This window comes from Protopterus annectens, chromosome 3.part0, assembly GCF_019279795.1.
Source record: "Protopterus annectens isolate FY-2018-M chromosome 3.part0, PAN1.0, whole genome shotgun sequence".
In the NCBI taxonomy this organism is placed as follows: Eukaryota; Metazoa; Chordata; order Ceratodontiformes; family Protopteridae; genus Protopterus; species Protopterus annectens.
Genome location: NC_056731.1, coordinates 324,601,018 through 324,624,011, shown reverse-complemented (window position 1 = coordinate 324,624,011; position 22,994 = coordinate 324,601,018). Strand labels below are relative to the sequence as shown.

The 22,994-nt window shown below is 41.3% G+C and overlaps 1 protein-coding gene across 1 annotated transcript in view; it reads right to left on the bottom strand.

The window, feature by feature from the left end:
• Positions 1-22,994, bottom strand: part of NFX1 (nuclear transcription factor, X-box binding 1) — a 1,622,551-nt gene that overhangs the window by 894,625 nt on the left and 704,932 nt on the right. Inside the window, exon 12 of the mRNA XM_044065583.1 lies at positions 8,035-8,154. Within this exon, the coding sequence (XP_043921518.1) occupies positions 8,035-8,154 (120 nt within the window). The remainder of the gene's footprint in view (positions 1-8,034; positions 8,155-22,994) is intronic.

Below are 22,994 nucleotides of genomic sequence, written 5' to 3'. Positions count from 1 at the left end.
TTTAAGGCTCCCAATTTTAGAGCTCAAATAGAGCTCGTTTTGCAAGCTGTCTCTACATGACCACTTCAAGGGACTATAATCTGTAATCACGGTGAATTTTCTACCACATAGGTAGAGCTGAGGCTTTTGAAGAGTACAAACTATTCTACTTTTCTTTTCCAGAGCTGCATACAATTCATTATGTGGTCGATGTCTACAACTGAATTATACTAGAGCTTTCCTCCTTTTAAGAGGCTATACCCTCATCCTTTTGTTGGTTAATCTCATTACAGCAGTGGCTACTGTGATGAACACAATTTCTATAACACTCCACTGTCCCAAGAAAAGCAATCACCTTCTTTTTGGTACAGGGTAAGTCACACTTGTAAAATGTCCTCTTATGCAACTTTTGCATGAAACTAACATCTCAGCTGGTGACTCCTTGTTTTCTAACTCTTTTGGCAAAATCTGGAATTCACTTCCAGCTGACCTAACACTAGAACCATCATTAAACCAATTCAAGAAAAATCTCAAACAGTACTGCATGACACACTGGCTATGCCCCTGCCAGAATCCAGACTTACTTCTACTATACTATAGTATACGAAACAGTATTGTAAGGAATACCTAGCTGCTTCCATCGGAATGCCCGTAACCACATAAGTGTGAGCTATGACTGACAAAAATGTTTTTTAATGTTCATGCTTAATTTCAATGTAATGTTTTTAATGTTGGAACTTTTCTCCCGGGGCCTCCGCTGAAAATGGATATGTATCCAGTCAGACTATCCCAGTCAACAAATGTAAAATAAAATATTGCCTGCATTTTGCTATGCCACCACACAACCAATGATCAAAACAAGATATCTGGCATTTCCTTGGTTTAGTTTACTTAGCACCTCCACGACATGCTGAATACGATTTTGCAGACTGAATATAGAATGTAATGTCATCTATATAAGCAAGAGCATAATATGCAACTTTATCAGGATCTGATCTACCATCCTTTAGAAAACTGCTGGGACATTTTTTTTTTAATCTTAAAGAGCATCTTGCTAAATTTGTGGAACTCAAAAAGGTGCTAAAAGGTACTAGATGTAGACCTCTACCTTGCTAAGGGCAGCTAGTGTACTTGCTAGTAAACTTAAGGAGAGTATTAGTCAAATATTTGGCCCCAACTAACTACTTTTAAGACTTAACTTGTTTTAGATATAGGATTATATGTGACTGTTATTTTATAGTCTACATAGAACTGGTGTTTGCATCTTTCTGACACCAGCATTACTAGCGAGGATCAGGGAATGTTGGACTCCTAAAGTTTCTCCAGATCTAACATCTCCTCCAGGTTCTTCAAATTAGGTCTGCTTTACTCACGAGCACCCTGTAAGCGGCGTTTGATTGGATGATAGGTCCCCATGTCCACATGAACTTTCACTAGTTGGGCATGCCTTAGCAGTAAATGTTTCCCCTAAACTACTGTGGTACTGCTCCGATTTTCTAAACTGGGAAGGGGATAGCTACTTAAAAAAACACCATCTCATTCATGGAGAGGTTAGACTGAACCTGACTAAAGTGGTTTACCACAAAACATCCATCCACCTCTGTCTCCTGCTGTAACATATTGCAGATACTGAAGACCACTGTATATCTGTCATGATAGGAGTTCATCAGGTTAAAATAAGCTTTTTCCTCCTGTTAATCCTGCCTTTCTTTCTTCCTGTAGTGAAATGCCCCACCCACACTGCTTGTAGTTGATTTTTTGTCAAACAAATATGTGCCACCGCATTTTCTCCATCTGTGCATTCTCAGGGTGTGGTTATATGATGAGACCAGATCTACTGTTGCTGTTTTTGCTTATGTTGGCTGCTCCTTGCCAACTCCATGAGCTCCTTAAGCCTGCTTATGAAATTTTGGACGAAGTCCACAGTAGACTCACTTGTGACAAAAATATTCACCATACACTCATGAATTAAACTTGGGCATCCCCTCATTCTGTAGCCATAATGCAACTCAAGCAGTGAAAAAACCTGTGGAGTCTTTGGGCACTTCTCTGTAAACAAAGACAAGGCAAACTGGTACTTTTCTCTATTTCCACTTAAACTGGTTTGTGAATGCTCTTGGCAATGTCTTAGGAGTAGAGTTAAATGTCTCAGCCAGACCACTAATTTGGGTATGGTAGGGGTAAGTCCTTAGCTGCTTCACCTAAAAATGCTTTCACAAACACATCAGCAGTTCTTACATGCAATTAGCACCTCCAGTTACTATTTCAAGGGAAAGCTTTTTCTGTTGAGCATTTGTAACAGAATAACTGACACCTCTCTGCCTCATCTTGGTACTCTAGTGTCACAGTCAATAACCAGTAAGGCATACATCTTATTTGTGGTACTTGGGCTACTAAGATGCCATACAATGTCCTAATCTACCTTCTGAAATGTTTTTTTTTTTTTCAATAACAAGCAAAGCACCAAAGTAGCCCTGAATTTATCTTTCACCTTGTCAACATTTTAGCAATGCACACACATCCTGCAGTATGGTCTCCATGTCTTTTGAAATCACTGGTCAAGACAGAAATGTTGCATTTTGTGCCCATAAGGCTTGAAAGGGGGGATACCATGGGCTATGGCTATAAGTGCCTGATGGCAGGCCTTTGGAACTATCACATCTACCTCTATCTCCCCCCTTCAGAAGTCTATTGTCTATACAATTGCTAACTGTCCCCATATACAGTCGCCCACTGCCATGGGAGTCAGGAGTTCCTTGGCTAGCTCCTTTAGGTCCTGTGAGAAAGGATCCAACAGCTGCTATTCACTTGCCTCTCACTGTCCCTTATCTACCAAAAGTTGTGGTCGAGACTTACCCTTGTCACTAGTCATTCCTTGAAGTAGCCTATTCTAAAATAAGTCCAGTGCCATTTCCAGCTATGACATTACTTTAGGCTGGGTGGTACTACCCGGCTCTTCCCCTGAAGTAACCACATCATCTTCCTCTGTTGAAGGTGCAGCATTAGCCCAGTGTTCCTCCTGTTACTTTTTCAGGAGATTGTCTCTATGCCTAGCTGTGTGTAACTGCATTTACACAGAGTACTGTGTGATTAAAATAACCTCCATTAATAAATCTATAGGAATCTCAGCAAAAATGACCATCTCCTTGCCCCCCCCCCCCCCGGCAGTGAATTGGCTAAGGGCACCTGAAAAGTTATCCCCATCAATGTCTCTAACTGAAGTGGACTCCCACAGGAATAGTGCTCTTTTTTAAAAACTTACAGGCATAACAGTAGCTATGACAGAGGCGCCATCCTTCTCGGCAATGATCAGTTTCTTTCGATCATGACAGGGGCCCTTGTGATAGATAACAGCTGTACTCTTGTGACAACCCACCAATACAATATGCCCACCTCTGTTAACTCCCTCATTTAGCTTCTGGTTCCCACTCTCATCACTGTGCAAATATGGACACTACATGCCCAACCTAGTTATACAGAAAAATCTAACCTCAAGACCCTTGATTGGACTGGAACCACTGAAGACCCCCTTTGGCTGTGAAAGTGCAGAATGTCCCACAGACACCCTTATGCCCAGATGTAGCACTGTGAAAATCTTTCTTGTGTAGCTGTTCTCTGATGACTAGAATCAGTCCACCCTTTCTGCTCATTTCATCAACGGTATTATATTCCTAGTTTGCTAACCAGATTATCGTATCCTTAGGCAACATACTGAGCTTTTGCTCCCTTATAAGGTCTCGTAACAGTTCAAAATTAGTCACTTGACATCCATTCAGCCATCTGTTAAAATTAGTTCGGCAAGGAAATCACAGACATTGTCATCTACTTTTCTACATTCAGTAAACTTTTTTCCATTAAGTTCCATGACTTCAAAAACATTCACACTTTGGTCTCTCAGCATCACCTAACTTGCTATCAAAACGCATCTCTCAACCAATCGCACTGACTACACCCAAATTTAAATGCACAAATAAAACTACTCCTTCCTTCTTTTTACGAGAAAATATTTTTATCCTTTGTTGACTGGGTTAGTAAGACTCAGCTAGTGGCCTCTTCAGGGAGATCCTAGGTGGTATTTCTACTACTAGGGGAAATTTGGAAGGAGTATTGGGGAACTTCCCCTACCCTTTTCAAAATGTACCATGGAGTCTTTTACATCCAGATGTGCTCAAGCAGATGGGAGCTCTGGTTAACATCTAATCCAAGAGATGAGTTAATAATGACCTTTGTATCCAAGGCCAAGTTTTCATCCCCTGATGCTAACATGCATCTGGCTATGATGAACACCTCCTTGTGTTGGTGATGTTCTCGCTATGACACAGCACATCCTTCTTGCATTGGCACTATTCTCTCTCCTCTGCTACAATCAGTAAACAGTGACACTTCCTTTCCTTCTCTGCTTTGCCCATGTACCACCTTACTCATGTGTGCCAAAATTAACCCTAACCCTGCCACTACACCTAACCCTAAAACTACTAATCTTCTTACTGAAGACCCGTTCCTTAATAGTACCACTACACAAGAGTCACACTATGCACATATACCATCATGCACACAACATTCAAAGTTATCACTTCACTTGCCCTTATTCTAACCCTAACCCAAAAACACGAACACTAATTCACATAAAATAAAAAACAAAAATGCATACAAAACGAATCCAACCCTAACCTGCTACCTTCTCACACACTCCTAATGCTAATGCCAACACTTTTCACTATTTTCAAAATCATTGGCATTAAAAGAAATCCACACTTTCCTCCATGCAAGCTCAGCCAGCACACCACAATAAGAGTAACAAATCTGACAGATCGATATTTACAAAAGTCAAGAAAACAGACTTTCAATATAAACAAGCAGCAGTATACTCTGTAAATAAGGCATACATCTGACAGAGTACACTGCAACTATACAGTGGATATAAAAAGTGGACACATCCCTGTTAAAATGCCAGTTTTTTGTGATATAAAAAAATGAGACCACAATAAATCATTTCAAAACTTTTCCCATCTTTAATGTGACCTATAACCTGTACAATTCAATTGAAAAACAACAAAATTTGTTAGGGGAAAAATATAAAAAACGTACAAGAAGCTGGTTGCATAAGTGTGCACACCCTTAAACTAATACTTTGTTGAAGCACCTTTTGCAAGGAATCTGTTTCTTACCTCAAGAATACAATTGCATTTCCTGCCACTACACAGAGGTGGCCTCTGTACTCAACTCTCAACTTCAGATGCATTGTCATACCTTTTGATCCTTGAGAAATGCAGCAAGTCAACTACCAAGGTTTTATTATGTGTCTTTTAAATGACAACCTCCCCTCCCCACCCCAACATGGACTTCACCTACTTACAGCACTGTCAGTCTCTCCTTAACACCACGCGCACACAGAAACAACAACTGGTCTCTCGCTCTCCCTCAGCCCTAGAATGGTTCACTGCCTACCTGTTTAATAAGACCTAAGAACTTAAATCGCAACAATCCAAATCCACCTTTCTTTGCATACCAGCTTTAGTTCGCCAGGGCTCAAAACCTAGCCCCCTAGATTTCAACATATTCATTAACAATCTTTCTCTTGTCTCAACTAACTCAGCTCTCTAGTATAATTCAAACATTACCTGCACAAAAAAATAAATAAATCCCTGAGCTTCAGATTACCACCCTTCTCTCCTTAACCTCCAATGAAACTCTGTTCAAACCATATGAACTTCTACTACACCTCAAAAAAAAAAAAAAACTACATCAATGCTATTCACTCCCAAGTTCAACTATGATGTAAAAACTTCAGCCTTTTTTCCTCTGATGTCATCACCACTAAATTTGTTTCACACACAAAACTCACTGTTGTTGCCACTGATAAAATCCTAAAAATCGATTTCTACGTCCAAAAGGAACTCCAGAAAACCAACCAAAATTTTGGACTATTACACAGGGCAAAATTCTAATAGACAGACTGTAGTAAACACACAGCAACTGCCTACTTCCACACTCATACACTGCCCCATCTTCACTAATCTGCATTCATCCCTTCGTGCAAGACATGAGCAGTGCTACAAAAAAATACTCGTACCCAGGTTTGTTACCCATGTAAACAGAACCCACCACTGCACTGCCATAAAGCTCAACCAGCTTGAATACCCAGATTATTACCTCAGCTACTGTCAATTCAAACTAGCACACAATTTCATGCATCCTACATAGCTGAAAAGAATTTTCTTTAACGGTATAATCCCATTGGAAAATTTGCACCTTCAATAAAGTACTGACCGTTATTCTCTCCTAAAACTCTCAAAGTGCCTTCCTTTACTCCTGCCATAATGCAGAATCTCCTTGCCCACCTCCACCAGAAAGATCAGCAAACTCATCTTCAAAGTTGTTAATAAAATTATATTTCAATAATATCCAAATCTGTTACTGTACCTGTCCCCTGGATAAATCTCATCAGTCTCCGACTACCTCCTTTTCATCTAACTTTTTTCACTATGTACTCACAAAGGACCTTGCTTTTTAGACAGAATTACCCTTAATTAAATCACACTTAAGTTATTCTCACTGTACTACTATACTTAATCTCCCTTAGCCTCAACTCAACACATCCTCTAACAAACCTCATCCCTAAAAATACAGAATTTGTTTCCTGGTAGTAACATGCTCTCCTGCAATGTTATATGCTCTTCTGAATGCTTCCAGAATGTGAAATGCTCTAGTGCCACTTGCGTGAAATATATGTCACATGCTGACATGTATTGTAATTGCTACTATTTCACCTGCTGTAATTGTTTTCCTTATTCTATGAATAAGGATCATACAGTGTTCTACTATGTCTATACAGCTGAACACATACATGTATTTGTACATGTATGTTTTCAACCATATCTTGTTAGTTACTTTTTTTGAAGATTTCTCCCTTGGTTTCCACTGAAAAGGGTTTTTCAACCCAGTCAGACTTTCCCAATAAACAAATATAAACAGACAGACAAGCAAGCAGCATGGATCTGTGACATAGTGGGGATAAAGATTAAACTGCAACCCAGGCATTCGGGCATGACAGCAAGAGAGTGAATGGCTTCCACTAAGCTCACCCATCCTTGGGGGAAGCATATGGTGACTTTTGTTTGGCTAACTACTCGCATGCAAAAGAAGACTTCTACGACATCAATGGTTTAGGACCAAGAACGTGGGCTTGCAAATTCCAATTCAGGGATGGTAGCATTCAATAGCATGCGTGTAGGCATGTGCATACATAGAGAGGGCACAGGATGCCCTGCAGCAATGATCGTGTTCATGTCAGTACCAGTAAAAACGTTAGGGACATAAAAGAGCCCCAATTTCCAGGATGCAAGCAAGGGCACAAATCACCTTCAATGATACCTGGAGGGAAGCCACCCTTTGTCAGCTCTTGCCCCCACTGGGAAATATCCAGACTGGGGAACAAATGGGCTACAGACATAATGGGAAACTTCCTGGTCAGCAGGCATGGAAGAAAAAAAAACATACAGAATATCTAAATAACTTCTTCCAAAGCAAAGTTGTTTATACAACCAGACAGGAGGTAGCAGTCTAACGAGTTCAAAGCATTGACTGTGCGCGTGCATATGTGCAAATGTGCGTGTGTTGTGAAACCTTCATTCTAAACATTGCTGCATTTCTACAGAAAAAATATTTCTGTAATGTCTGTCATATTTTACATATTTGCTGCAAAAAAAAAAAAAAACACGATTACATGTTCTAACAGTTTTTCCATACACCTTTGCTTAAACTGTGTATGTTCATAACAGACATGCAAGGAAATATCTTTACACAATGAAATACCTGTTATCATTGTTCATTCATTCTATATAGTCTGCTCTCTCTCAGATGCTTGGACTATAAACTTCTTTGATGTTCTAGCTATGAAGCAAAGGAACTTGCCAACTGTACATCCACAAATCAATCCAAAAACAGTTTAGTATATACACACTATCAAACATCAAGCCTAAGACCTCTACCTAGTTTATCACTTAACTTTTCATAAGTAGCTGTAAATATGCATGCTTGTGTTTAGCAACTCACCTGGATGAGAACATTCATGATGTCTAGTGCAAATGTTTTTACACTCTGGTGGCTTAGTGCCACAGGGCACTGGTGGATAGATAACAGTCTCTCCACAATGGCAGGTCAATTCATCAAAACCTGGTAAGAGTAACAAACAGTTCAAAACATTAATCTATATAAGGTGCCATCTGTATTCTTTAATATCACATTTCTGAAACCTTTATGCATTAATAGACACTATCACACTACAGGAATACAAAACTGACAAGTACAAAATCCTCAGTATACCACTCTAGCAGCCATCATAATGCAGGTCTTGAAAAATGGCGGATCAGTGTATATGGATGGTGCTGAAACAAACCAACATCTGTATGCAAGTAACTAACATGATCAGCTTTAGAAAGAAACCTAGACTACTAGAAATGATCTATTTACTAGCGTTAATAACTAATGGAAAACATACTCTTACCGAGACCCCACAGAGAAAAACCCTACAGAAAGTAAAGTTGCGTAAAATCAAACCATAACAGTAGAAGTCACTCTTCACTGTTACAGTACTCTTCACAAAAAGCATTCCCTGCCATGGATAACCTAACATCCACCCAGTGTACGAAAGCTTTAGGATTTACAGACATACCTGTTCATTCATATGCTCCCCTCTACAAGCGTAGGTCATAAAGGTGATGTATGTACCTCAGAAATTAACTGCGCCCCAGGAGAAACAGTCCTAGGAAGTAAGAGGAACATGTGCATACAGGAGGAGAAAAAAAAGGAAAAAGACTAGAGCAGAAGGGGGAGGAGGGAGGAAGCAAATACGCAACAGTGAAGAGGAGGACATCCAACTGTTATAAGATTTTACACAACTGTGCCATGTCCTTCCATCACTGTTGCAGTATTCTTCACAAATGGGAAGAGTACAAAAGCTCAAGAGGAAACTTGGTAGGAGGAAGGCCCCAAAGAGCCATCAAGAAACCCATGCAGGATAGCTCTGGAAACATCTAATTTGTAATGCCTAGTAAAGGTATGGAGAGAGGTCCAAGTAGTAGCATCAAGGATGGAACTGGTTTCCAATACTTTGTGAAAAGCACCAGAGGAAGTCATAGCCCTGGTAGAATGAGCCTTTACAGAGGCAGAAACGCTGTTCCCATATGAAAGGAGTAACAAAAGAAATGACTTTCGAGATCCATGAAGAAATAGTTTGCTTAGAAACAGCCAAAGCTACAGATCTAGGATGGAAACAATAAAAAATTGCTCAAGACTAAGGTTGTTCAGAAGTCTAACTTATATCTGAGCTGTCTATGCAAACCCAAGGTGTGAAGAACCTTCTCACTAGCAGACTGAAGAGAAGTAAAAAATAAAAGGGCAAATTAATAACTGATTAAGAGACAATTCATTAACCACCTTGGGCATAAAAGAAGGATTAGTATTAAGAGACACCCAGTCCTATGAAAAACCAAAAAGGAGGAACAGCCAGAACAGCCTAGAGTTTAGACACTCTCTTAGCTGATGTAAGGGGCCAAAAGAACAATCTTGCATGTACAATGCTGTAAGGAAGCTGAAGCTGCACGCTAAAAGGGGCCCGACTCAATTTTTCAAGAACAAAATTAAGATCCCAGGAAGGTGGAGGAGTACCCCACTGATAGACAATGTCCAAAAACATATCTCTGTGAAGCATCCATTTGTGAGCCTATGTTTTGGACATGCTCAGACCGTCTATGACCTGCTCTGAAGGAATACATACAGCCTGAACTACTTGATACTTTACAGCAAGATTTCAAACTTGAAGAGATAGCCTGCAAAGAAGCTAGGACCGTGTCCGCCCTTGCTTGCTGATATACCACATCACTGAGATACTGTCTGTAAAGACAGACCCTGGAAGAAAAAGGGAACAGAAGGTCTGAAGAGTGAAAAGGAGAGCCCTCATCTCCTTGATACTGATCTGGTCTGACCTCTGATGAGAACAAAGACCCTGGACCTTGAGGGAACAGAAAAAGGTTCCCTACACTGTGTCTGAGGCATCTGAAAAAAGTTCCTGAGAGGGAACTGGGTGTTGAAAAAAAAGTCCCATGTTGACAGACAGCTGATGAATCCACCACTGAAGTGCGAACTTGAGACATGGAAGAAGATGGACTGGAAAATCCAGATGATGACAGTATTGAAGTAATACTGACTTTAAGAACCACTGTAGTTTTCTCATATGAAGCCTGGCAACAGAAAGCAAAGGAATGGTGGAGGCCATAATTCCTTGTGCCGTTTGAAACTCCCTGACTGTAACGGAAACTAGAGGAAGAAGAGACTGAAAAAGGGTCATCAGTGAAGCAGCCTTTGGAGGAGGCAGGGAAGCCAGCACAGGGATGGTCTGGAGCCTGCAACCGAGAAATACATGATCATGAGAAGGAACCAGGACTGATTTTTGGAACTTTATGGTAAACCCCAGGCTTTGCAAGAGACAAACAATATAATAGAGGTGCTGAAGTAAGGTCTCAGGATAGGAAGCCTGAATGAGTAGGTCGTCCAAATAAGGAAATCTTTGAACCCATCTTATCCTGTAAAAAGCAATCATAGGAGAAATGCCATTGGTGAAAACTCTTGGAGCAGTAGAAAGGCCAAAGGGCAAAGCAGGGAACTGAAAATGCAAAGAAGAAACACAAAAAATACAAAAACTTCCTGAAAAGGGGATGAATTGGGATGTGAAGATAAGCATACTTAAGAGCCACGGAGTCTAGGAAAGCCTGGGGGGAAAAAGGAGAGGAAACAGAAAGGTGTTGACCCAAGAGTTCCAGAAGGGCTCAGGAAAGAGGAAAACAGTCACAGAGAACCTGGCTTGTCCTGAAAAGGAGGTTGCTGAGAAGTTGGGATTAAGTAAACTTAGCAAGAGGAACCCGTCTAGAGCTCTTACCTTTGGGAGGAGGGCAAGGCTGCCCGTGAATAAAAGTAGATTTAACTCATTCCCTCCAGTACAGCCCTTTGGAGTGCGTACCTTTAACTCCCAGTGGGTGTGGCTTCAGCCTTTAAAAATGAAGTTATTACCTTAGAGTTCTAACAGTCATTGACAGAGGCCATATAGCAATACAGTTGTGTTTGCAATCATGTATGCTTCAAGATAAAATATTCGGATACCTTGTATGCAGCATGGTTTTGGAATTAATGCAAATATGAACGGGCAATATTTGACGCCTAGAGGCGCAGTAGGCAGTAACTGCAGAAATGCCTGGAGACGCCACTCGGCTGTGGATAATTCCTCTGGGACTTAGAAACAGGAGAAACAAAAATGTGTTTCAAATCCTGCAAGGCCTGGAGTTCCAAGATGGCTGCACACTGAGTAACAGTTTATTTTTAGCTCTCCCAGTGTGAAATCAGAAACGCAGCAGAGAAGGCCAGTAGGCTTGTGTTTATGGGTAAATTTCAGTAACTGCCTAGTAAGTGCACTGCCTGGATGCCAAGAATAACGAAATACAGAAGACCTGGAAAAAAAGTAGCTACAAAAGTGAGGAAGAAGCACTGACTAGAGAGTTTTGTAGCTGCTCAGCAAAAAGTAATGCAACCTTCAGACAGGACTTCCAGTAACCTACAGGATGATATAAGACAACTGCATACAGACCTGGTTAACATAAAACACTGATAAGAGTATATTTAGCTGAAACAAATGCAATAAGCTTTAAACAGATATTCAGATGAGATGATAAAGCTGCAAAAGTCAGAGGTCGAAATAAAGAAAAAGGTGGCTGAATATGAGACTGCTCAGGAAGAGATGTTTAAAAAAAAACAATAGAATTAGAGGAAAACTTGAGATTTTCAGCTATACCAGAAAAGCTGGAAGGAACAGACTGCATTAAATTCATAAAAGCACAAATAAGCACCTGGACTGGTATTCCAGAGCAGGATTTATTAGTTGAACGGAAACATAGTATGCAGGCTCCAAATCTAGCGATAAGAAAGCAACCTAGACCTTTAATAATAAGGATGCAATCCTACCAGCAGAAAGAACTGATTCTTGCAAAACTGTGGCAGAAGGACAAAATACTAAAAGTAGGTGACAGCAGAGTGTTTGTGGAGAATGATTACTCATTGTGCACCACTCAAAAGAGAAGTAAATTCATCCCTCTATTCAGAGAATGCAGAGATGCAGGTGTAAAATTCAAACTGCTATATCCATCTGTCTTCAAGGTATTCTTCCCTGGAGGGTCAAAATCATTTTTTGATGAAGTGCATGCCAAGGACGAAATACAGAAGTTTGTCCAACAAAAGCTGAGCTGTGAAATAGGAGATTTGGCTTCTCACGCCTCTGGTAATAAAGACCACAGAAAGACTGCATCTGTGAAACCTTTTTCAGTATTTCAAAGGAAAATATTGGAGAGAAGAAAGGGAGCACGAAAGTTGGCCAGTAGAATAAACTGTACATTGGAAATGAAGCAGATACAGGATCTGGGTGATGGAGAACAGTAATATAATCACTAACTTTATCTGGGATTACAAAGCATTAATTATATTTGTGAAATATGATAGCAGAAGGAAATCTGGAAACATTAGACTTAGTCAAAATTTGTTTGCCAAATGGGGGACTGAACTATATGCCCTACTTCATATCATTAATATTCGGAAAAATGTTTTGAGAAGGGGAAGAGAGGGGAGAACACTAACTGTAAATAAAGAAAACACATTCTTTTCTTAATAGTATTGTATCTGTGTTGCATGCTATTTTAGCATGCTACTTTTGGGTGTAATGGGAATTGTGAACAGGTTTTTATTTTTCTCCCCTCTTCTCTCTTTCCTTCTTGTGCAGTTTTGAGAAACACAGGTAATATAATTACCAAAAAAAAGGAGCCTGGTTAAGACAGTGTGACAGAGTTCAAATTGATGCGTTTCTTTTTCATTCTTGCATGGAAAAATGACTGATTAAGGAGCTTTGTTTTAAAACAGAGGGCAAGTAAATGAAAAAAAAAAAGAATACAGACTATTATAAGGCTGTTTTTCTAGCCCTTGGAAATAACTATATTAAGTAGCTTTTCTGCAGCTTGTCTCCATAGAGACAGTCTGGTAAAGAGAAACTGGAGACAGTTTGGTGGAAGGTGATTGGCTGAAGGAAAAAAAAAAAACAGAGAAACTGGATAGAACATAATGTTCCCTGAAAACAATCAGGGGTTTTCCCCAGGTGTGACAGCTTTAAAGATAATACAAAACCAGTTAGACTTGAAGTAAACTTCTCTCAGTTTTTTTTAAATGCATTAGGGATACCGATATAAACAGTTTTTTTTTTCTTGTTCACCCTTCTCTCTTTTTCTTTGTCCAGTTTTGAAAAAAGTAGACACTGCAATGAAAAAAGAATGAGGAGGTGAGGAGATGGGGAGAGCACTAGGGTCTGGTTAACAGAGTATGACAAAATAAAAATCAGTGTGCTTTTTCCCATGCTTGCATAGGGAAATGACTAGGTAAAAACCATAGGCATTATCCAGTAAACGTTTATTACAAAGGATGTAAATGAAAAAGAATATTAAATACTGTAAGTCCTTCTTTCTGATAAACAAGGTACCCTTAGCAGTTCAGTGTCTGGTTTGCATGTCACTAGAAGACAATTTGATAAAGAAAATGGCTTGGAGAAAGTGTCTACTGAAAGCATTCAACTGTTTTCTCAACTTTAGCATGACTAATCTTTCTTTTTGGTTAATTTTAGCCTATATGTGCAGCTATCGGCTTGGAACTTGTGTTCTTATTAGGAAGCAAAAACTTCAATATTTGAAGATGTACACAGTTGTGTGTGTTATTGTAATGTTCGTAGGTTTTAGGAGGGTTTTTTGGAGGTTGTTTGTCCTGTTTGAGGGCTTTCAAAAAAGCAAAAAGTTATGTAAGCTGTGACATAGGTGCAAATGGATATGACATGAAACATGTATAAAAGACCAAACTGCCGGCCAGTATACACACATAACAAAAAAGTTGGAACTAGACATTTAGCAAAACAGCAGTTATATATAAAAGGTGGTAATAATAACTATATAAGAAAATGATGCTTTATGTAATGTCTTTCAATCTAAATGGTCTTACAGGTAAAAATAAGGGAGTAGTGAACTATATTAAAAAATGTAGAGTGCAAATAGCTATGCTACAGGAGACGTACCTGGAAAGAACTGAACATGTGAATTTGATAAAGAAAGAATTTTGGGATGGTTATTGAGTGGAATATTTGGGGCAAAGGAAAAGAGAAGTACTTATTTTAATTGCAAAAGGAGCTCCAAATAGTGACAGAAGAGGGGGGAAAAAGATAATGGAAGATACATAGTACTAAGGGGCTACTGGCTAGGGATGAGGATTACACTGACATGCATTTACACCCCCCTCCCCCCTAAAACTGCTATAATGGAGTTTAAGAAATTTTGGGGAGAAATAATCAGCTTTCAGAAAGGAATATTGCTTATAGGTGGAGACTGGAATTTGGTTTGCAACAGTGAAAATGTGTCTGGGGGACCTTGAAGGGATAATATAACAAGGGAGGGTAGCTTTTTGAAGAAATTTATGAAAATGTTTGGCATGGAAGATGTGAATTCAGTTACTACGAATTCAGAACGAATTTATATATTACTCACAGAGATACAAAAACTGCGCTAGGGTAGACAAATTTTATATCACACATGAACATGTGCATTTAATTGAAGGTCTTGAAATGCACCCAATAACGATTTCAGATCATGCAGCTATAACAACTAAAATAAAAATGCAAGGTAATGAAATGAAAATTAGTCACTGGCGCTTCCCCACCTACCAGCTGAAAAGAGAGGAATTTAAGGAATGGGTTGTGGACTGGGTTGTGGACTTATTTCAGGAGCTACTAGAGAAGACAGATTTGTCTTCTGAAAACATATCTAAGGAGTGGGATAAAAAAGTTGAGTTTAAAACTAGGTTGGAAATAAAAGAAAGGGAGATATGGCTAAACAGTAAGAATTATTTAAGTATCCCCAAAAGAGAGCTCTTCAAAGAGACAGTCTGGGCTAATACAGTCTTCCTTCTCAGAACCACCATCCAAGGGAGAAGGGATTTGAAAGGAATAAGCTAAAGACTCATCCCCAGAATCCAGTTCATCACAGGAGTCCTGCTCGCTGGGCTTCTTGAGTGGGGCAGAGGACCAAGGGGGAGCAAATACAGGAACTCCTTGTGGAGGCTTCAAGGCCATCAGTGCATTAAGTAACCCTTGGGTAAAATCCTGCCATTCACAGTGAGGATCTTTAGAAGCAAGGGAAAACATGCTTGTTTTTTTCTTTTTTCTTTTGAGGGCCATCTGCCCTAAACACCTTAGCAGGTTCAGACCCTTGCCTACATTCAAACAACGTAGTAGGAATTTCCCCCTGAACAAGCATCTGCAAATTCTGTCTCAGTCCCTCTGAAATAATCAGCCAAGGTTCCCTCTCCACATCCAGAGCAGACATCTGCAGAGCCTCAGAGGACGTGTGAGAAATTGTATCCAAGCTGGCCTGTGACTGGGTCACAGGCAACGGAGTCCGACAGAACAACTGGGTGATCCTCTGGGCATTCACCAGCCTAAAGACTCAGATGTCCAGGGGAGACGGGACAGCAGCCAAGTTATACCAGACTCTCTTGGCCTTTTCTTAGCAGGCAGTTAACCTTCTGGATGGGAAGATTCCACCACAGCACCCTGCCCCAACAATTTAAGACACTGGTTCTACAGGTAAATAGACAACGAAGAGAGATGACTATGCAAGGTCTTGGGGACAAATGCTTGTCAGACAGAACACTTTGCATGGTCATGAGAAGCACCCAAACAGGAGTGATGCTGCTTGTGACCATCCTTTTGGGGAATCCACCTCCTACACTGACATTTTCCCTTCCTGGATGACATGTAAACTCAAAATTCAAAAAGGAAGAAAAAGATGAGAAACAATCCCAATGGGGCACTTATCAGAAATACACCTCAGCAGCCAGTAAAGAAGCGTTTAGACAGACTATCAATGATGGCATTCAGACTGGTGGCAAAGAAGTTCTGAGGTCTGTATGTCACCTTTCTGCCCTACACCTTGAGTGGAAAGCATAAGCATGAAGTATAATGTCTATAAATCTTAAGTCTTTGGTATACTGGTGGGATGTTGGGCAACCCATGGCAGGGAATCCCTTTTGTGAAGAATACTGCAACAGTGATATGGAAGGACATCTCCATAATTAAGAGTGAAGCATTTAACGATTAACACACACATCTCCCTGAAACACAGGCAGTTCAAAAGCAACCCTAATGTTAGTGATTTCAGAATCCAGACTAAATCCTAACTGGAAACAGATATGCTTTCACCACATCAGCTAATCTGTACGACTACACTGTCTTGCATAGAGAGAGAGACAGAGGGACAAACTCGTGAAATATCAGAATCTGCAAGCAGAAACGAGAGCAATGTGGAAGAAAGATACACAGACAGTTCCAATAGTAGTAGGAACATGGGGTCTTAAAGTCTACAATCATTTAGATATGCTACAGATGCATGCAACTCCGTACGAATTGCAGGAGTCATTAATGGCCATGTTGTGGGTGCTGCAAATTGCACTTTTGTCTGACAAAGATATAAAAAATACTAATTTCATGAACTTTAATCATACTTTGACTTAGGAATGGGGTTCATTCCCGTCATGGTAGTAGAAAAGTACAGTTTTGTACCTACCATAAATGTAGATGTTCGAGTGCTCATACAGCTGCAGTCATTACAGATGGGTTATCCTGCCGTCAGGCGGGTCCTCGGTCGGCCGAATTCCAAAGTCTAGGTCCGGCGTTGGTTGTCGTCGCTTCTTCCCTGACGTCAGTGCGGCAGGGGTATAAAAGAGGCAGCCGACGCCATTTTCTTCCGTTTTTCTTGCCTCAGATGTCAGGTGCCCCCAGAAGGAAGGCAAAACATAATATTATGCAAACATGCAATGTAGATAAATCAAAAACAGTAGTTGCAAGCAAATACACCATAAAAGAATACCCCAAATAGGTTGTATGATAAAGGTGTTTGTCATAAGGCCTGTTCTAAGAGGGGATGGAGGGAGGGTAACCTGGACTGCAGCTGTATGAGCACTCGAACATCTACATTTATGGTAGGTACAAAACTGTACTATGTTCATCGCGCATACAGCTGCAGTCATTACAGATGGGAAGAATCCCAAAGATAAGTAGGGGTGGCAGGCACTAAGTGGAACTAGGAGGAGCAAGGATGCCCTGCAAGACTGCTGTGGCAAATCCCGCTCTAGATTTAGAGTATAGGGGAAGGTGATAGTGTTTGGAGAAAGTGTGCACTGAACTCCAAGTGGCTGCTTCCAAAATGTCCTTGGTAGGAATCCCCCTGAGGAAAGCTGCAGAGGTAGCTGTGGCCCTGGTGGAGTGGGATTTGATGCTTGTAGGCACAGTTTTTCCATGAAATGAGTAACAAAAGCGTATGCAGTGGGCTATCCATTTTGAGATTGTCTGTTTGGAAATAGCCTTTCCTTGAGCACCTGTAGCATAGGACACAGAGCTGCTTGGATTTCCTGAATGGCTTTGTCCTGTCCAAATAATAACGAAGTTGTCTGTGAATGTCCAAGGAATGTAGTAGTCTTTCCCCTTTGTTTTGTGGATTAGGATAAAAGGTAGGTAAGTGGATAGCCTGATTCAAAGCAACACTGGATACTACCTTTGGCATAAAGGTAGGGTTGGTTCGTAAGGAAACTCTGTCCTGATGGAAAATGATGAAAGGTTGCACAGCCATGAGGGCCTGTAGCTCCGAAACCCTGCGTGATGAGGTGATAGCCAGAATGAAGGCTGTTTTCCATGACAAGTATTGTAGTTCTATTGAAGAAGCTGGCTCGAAGGGAGGAAGGGTCAGCTTTTCCAATACGAAGTTGAGGTCCCAAGCAGGGACTGGTGGTTTCCTTGGGGGTTTTATATTCTTTGCCCCTCTGAGGAACTGTCTTAAGAAAGGATGAGAGAATAAAGGAGGATCTGTGTTGTATTGTGCAGAAATGGCTGAAGCGTGGATTTTGATGGAGGAGAAGGAAAGTCCACTGTTTAACATCTCAGCTAGGTACTGTAAAATTTGATGTAAATTTATCACCCAAGGATTCTGGCCCTTTTCTTGATTCCAGGCACAAAATCGTTTCCATTTGGCGGTGTAGGCTTTTCTAGTAGAAGGTCTTCTAGCCTCCAAGATGACATCCTGCACCTCCTTGGAGAGGAGGGTCTGTTGGGAAATCAAGGAATTCTCCATGCAGCTAGATTTAGGGTTTTGAGCTGGCTTCTTGTAGTTGTGCTGGGACAACAGAAGAGGGACTAGAGGTAGGATCCATGGTGGGGAATGTGTCAGGCTCTTCAGGAGCGGATACCAGTGTTGCCTTGGCCAGTCTGGAGCAATGAGAATCATTTTCAGCCTCTTTGCTCTGGCTTTTAATAGAACTTTGGGCAACAGAGGAAGAGGCGGAAAGGCATAGACTGTCAACGTTGTCCAATTGAAAGAAAGTGCGTCCACTTTCCAGGCCTGTGGATGATAGGTCCTTGAACAAAATTTTTTCAACTGGTAATTTCTGTGGGTAGCAAAGAGATCTATATCTGGCTGTCCCCATGCCGGAGTTATCTTTGTGAAAACTTGAGGATGCAACTTCCATTCGTGTGGATCTGTCATATTTCTGCTTAGGCTCTCTGCCAGTGTGTTTCCTTCCCTGGCAGGAATTGCGCCTGTAGTTGAATTTGCAATTCCAGTGCTGTGTTCCATAGGGTCATGGCTTGACTGCACAGGGGTATGAATGAGTTCCCCCCTGTATGTTTATGTACCACATCACTGTGGTGTTGTCTGTCCTTATCAAAAGCTGGCCTGGATGTAGTAGGTCTTTGAAGGTCATAATAGCATTTTGCACGACTAGCATTTCCTTTTGGTTGATGTGTAGGTGCTTCTCTTTTTCGGACCATTTTCCCTGAATGCACTGATCTGTCATGTGTGCCCCCCAGGCGTAGTCCGAGGCATCTGTTGTGATGATTTGAGTTTCTTGAGGTACACAGAAAGGGAGACCTATGTTTCTTTGGCATGCTTGAGCCCACCACAGAAATTCCCTTTGAAGGCATGGAATGGGTGGTATAATTGTTTCCAAGCTGTGGCTGTGTTGAGACCAAAAGTTTTTTAGGTACCACTGAAGTTTCCTCATATGCAGCTTTGCACATGGGATTAGTAGGATGCAAGATGAAATTCCCTTTGAAGGCATGGAATGGGTGGTATAATTGTTTCCAAGCTGTGGCTGTGTTGAGACCAAAAGTTTTTTAGGTACCACTGAAGTTTCCTCATATGCAGCTTTGCACATGGGATTAGTAGGATGCAAGATGCCATGAATCCCAGAGCCTGTCGGACTTTCCTTGCAGCCAGCCTGGTGAAGGTTGCCATTTTGCTGAAGTATTGAGACAGTTGCTCTTGTTTTTCTGGCGTGAGGTAGGCCATCTGGGTGGTTGTATTCAAGCTGGCACCCAGGAAATTTATTTGTTGAGAGGGTATTAGTTTTGATTTCTTTTTGTTGACTGTGTATCCCAGAAAGTTCAGTTTTATTACAAACGCCAGGTGCTGCAGTAGTATGTCCTTGCTGTCCGCTTGGATCAGGCAGTATGCCAGATATGGGTAGATTTGTATTCCTTGTAGTCTGCAGAAGGCGATTACTGATGCCAGGCATTTCGTAAACACTCTGGGTGCAGTAGATAAGCCAAAGGGCAATGCAGAGAATTGATAATGGGTTGAACCTGCAAGAAATCTGAGGTATCTTCTGCAATCTTGTCTGATAGGGACATGCAGGTATGCCTCCTTGAGGTCCAATGTTACCAGCCAAGACTCCTTGCCCAACATGGGAAGAAGCTGCTGTAATGTGAGCATCTTGAATTTTGGTACCTGTAAATATGTGTTTAGGATGGATAAGTCTAAGATAGGTCTCCAATCTTTGTCTTTCCTTGGTACCAGGAATAGTCTGGAATAAAACCCTTGACCTTGTTCTTTTGCAGGTACCTCTTGAATCGCTTTCATGTCCATGAGAGCTGAAATTTGTTTTTGTGCATCTGCCCTTTGATTTTGTGGCAGGTTTGGCATGCCTCTCATTTTTGGAAGGGTGTGAAAGTGGAACCTGTAGCCTCTGTCTATAATGTCCAGAATCCATTTGTCTTTTGTAACAATATGCCAATTTTTTGAGAATAATGCCAGTTTTCCGCCCAAAGGTGCTGCCATTAAAGCTTTGCTTGGCAGGTAAAGGGGGAAGTCATTGTGTCTGTTTTCTAAATGACTGTGATCTATCTTCTCCACCTCTTGGGGTTGGTGCTTGCCACTGTCTGGCTCTGAAAGATCCTTGAGGTTGCCCTCTACCCCTTGGGCGTCTGTATCTGCCCCTTTGAGGTCTGTCCATGGCTGGAAAGGACCAATTTTTTGAAGGCCAGTTTCTGCTGAAACGTGGTGGTTGTACCTGCAGGAAATCTTTCACTGTTTGCACGGATTTCACTTTTTCCTCCATTTTCTTTAGTACCTCCTCAGCTTTAACACCAAACAATACATCTTTTTGAAGAGGTGCATCTAATAATTTAGCTTTGACATGATCTGGTAAGGCTAAGGCTTGCTTTTTGAGCCAAGCATGCCTACGTATAACAGACCCCGTAACAGCAGCTCTACATGAGGGCTCTAAAGCATCAAAACCACACTGCAAGGTATGTTTACCCACTTGCTCTGCACCATGCAACAAATCCTGCAACTCTTTTAAATCTGGTTGTTCTGGTTGTGTCATTTTGCTTTTCAACTGAGATAACAAAAACTGTTGATACTTTAACATATGGAACTGACAGTTTAATGCCCTCATGGTTAAAGTGGCCGAGGTGTACACCTTTTTCCCCCCACCTTTCTAAAGCTCTGGAATCTCTCTCTGAAGGTAATGGGTTTTTAGCAGTAGAGGCCTTAAATTCCCTTGGGAACCTGTGAAATAGTTTCTAGGTCAGCAGTATGGCTTTTGTATAGGAACTGGTATGAATCAGGAACCCGGACTGGTTTTACAGGAGCTGGAGGCAAAGAATCTGGATTAAGGCTGGCTTCTGTGTACACATCATCCAATATATCTAAAACAGGAGGGATAGCCAAGGGGCCTATTCTGGGGGAGCAAAAGAAAATCCCTGAGCCTTTTCTTGGAATCTGAGTAATCTTGGCCTTCCCAGTGAAAGTGTTCCCTCAATGTATGTAGGGTTTCCCCAAAAGAGTAGTCCTCAAGGGGGGAGACCGAGGGAATAGACTCCTCTGCATCAGAGTCTTCGAAAGGAGAACAGGCATAATCCTGGTCCTCAGAATGTTCTGAGGTAACAGAGGCTTGATCTGAGGAAGGGTAGTCTTCCTCCAATCTGGGCCTTTTGTCAGAGGGGGGGTTGAGAACCCCTGATAAGAGTAATCAAATCCTCAGACATTTTGAGCATCTGTTTTTTAGGCATGGAGGGGGCCCGAGGTCCCTGTTTTTTGGTTTTCATGGCTGCTTTGGATTTAGTGAAAGCTTTAATAGAGAAGGAGGAAGGCCTGAAGACACCTTGAGAAATGGCAGGCCTGTCTAAACTCTGAGTTTCCCCGCCAAGAGTGGCATCGGTATCTGTAGTAGGAATGGGGACCGAGGAGCCTGCGACCTCGGGTACTGAAGACACCGGTAATGTTGAGTCATTGGTACTCGGGGGCTGCATAGGCACCTCGCTGAGAACCGGAGAACCGGTAGTCTGCCTTAGTGTGGTGTCAGTAGTCGGTGCGGACCTCATGTGTCAGTCCTTATCTTTGCGTCTTTTACTCAAAACTGGAGTCCGAGTATCTGACGACATAATATAATTAATTTTTTACCAAAATAGTGAAGGGCGAACTCCACCCGGTGCTTAATAGTGCACTTGTTGAATCTAGCACAAAAACGGCAGGCCGAGACGTCGTGGTCTGGGCCTAAGCAAGGTACACAGAAAGAGTGGAAATCCTTATGCGGTATTTGCTTCCCACATGAAATGCAATTATTAACTTTGTCTGACATCGGTCTGAGGCAAGAAAAGTTTCAACGGGTACTTAGCTTTCAAGAAGACTTCGGCTGAAATATTTTCGTAAATCTCAGGAGCTGGCCGACCGGCACTTGCAAACTGCTTCTGCTTCAGGCACCGCGCGGCAAGAAAGACTGGAGAAAATCACGTCGGCTGCCTCTTTTATACCCCTGCCGCACTGACGTCAGGGAAGAAGCGACGGCAACCAATGCCGAACCTAGACTTTGGAATTCGGCCGAACGAGGACCCGCCTGACGGCAGGATAACCCATCTGTAATGACTGCAGCTGTATGCACGATGAACATCCCAAAAGATATACAGAAATTAAAAAATGAGAGGGATCCGAATGGTGAGATGAAAAGTCAACAGCAAGGGAGAGTAGTAGTGCTGAAACTGAATTCATTATCAAGCCTTGGTGAGTACCTTCACGTGGTAGACCCTGTTTTTTCATAAGACCTCACCAGGGCAATACTGATATATAGACTGTATTTATATAGTATATATCATGGATAGAAGTAGGTCAAAAACTTAAAAAAAAAAACAGCTGGGTGCACAAGACCCAGGATAAAAAAAAAGTGCCACATCCTCGTAGGCGCACTGGTGCTATAAGACAGGAAAAGAGAGTGTAGCATCCTCAAAACATGGAACTAAATAAAAACAAACAAGGCACCCAAGGAGGCAAGAGGAAATAAACCATCAATCTTGTAGTGGAAGCACCAACCAGTTTATTAATACATAAATGCCACACAATTCACTACGTTTTCATCCACCGGACTTCATCAGATGTAAAAGTAAATTAATGAATATCAAGCTGTAGTAACCTTTATACCCCACCCAAAAGTTTAACTGGATAATAGTTTAATTAAAATCAATTAAAAACATATATATTTTTAGTAGGATTACATTTTATATTCACTGGTTTTTAATGTGAATTATTACATAATTATTTTAACATTTTTTTCACATTTTCTAG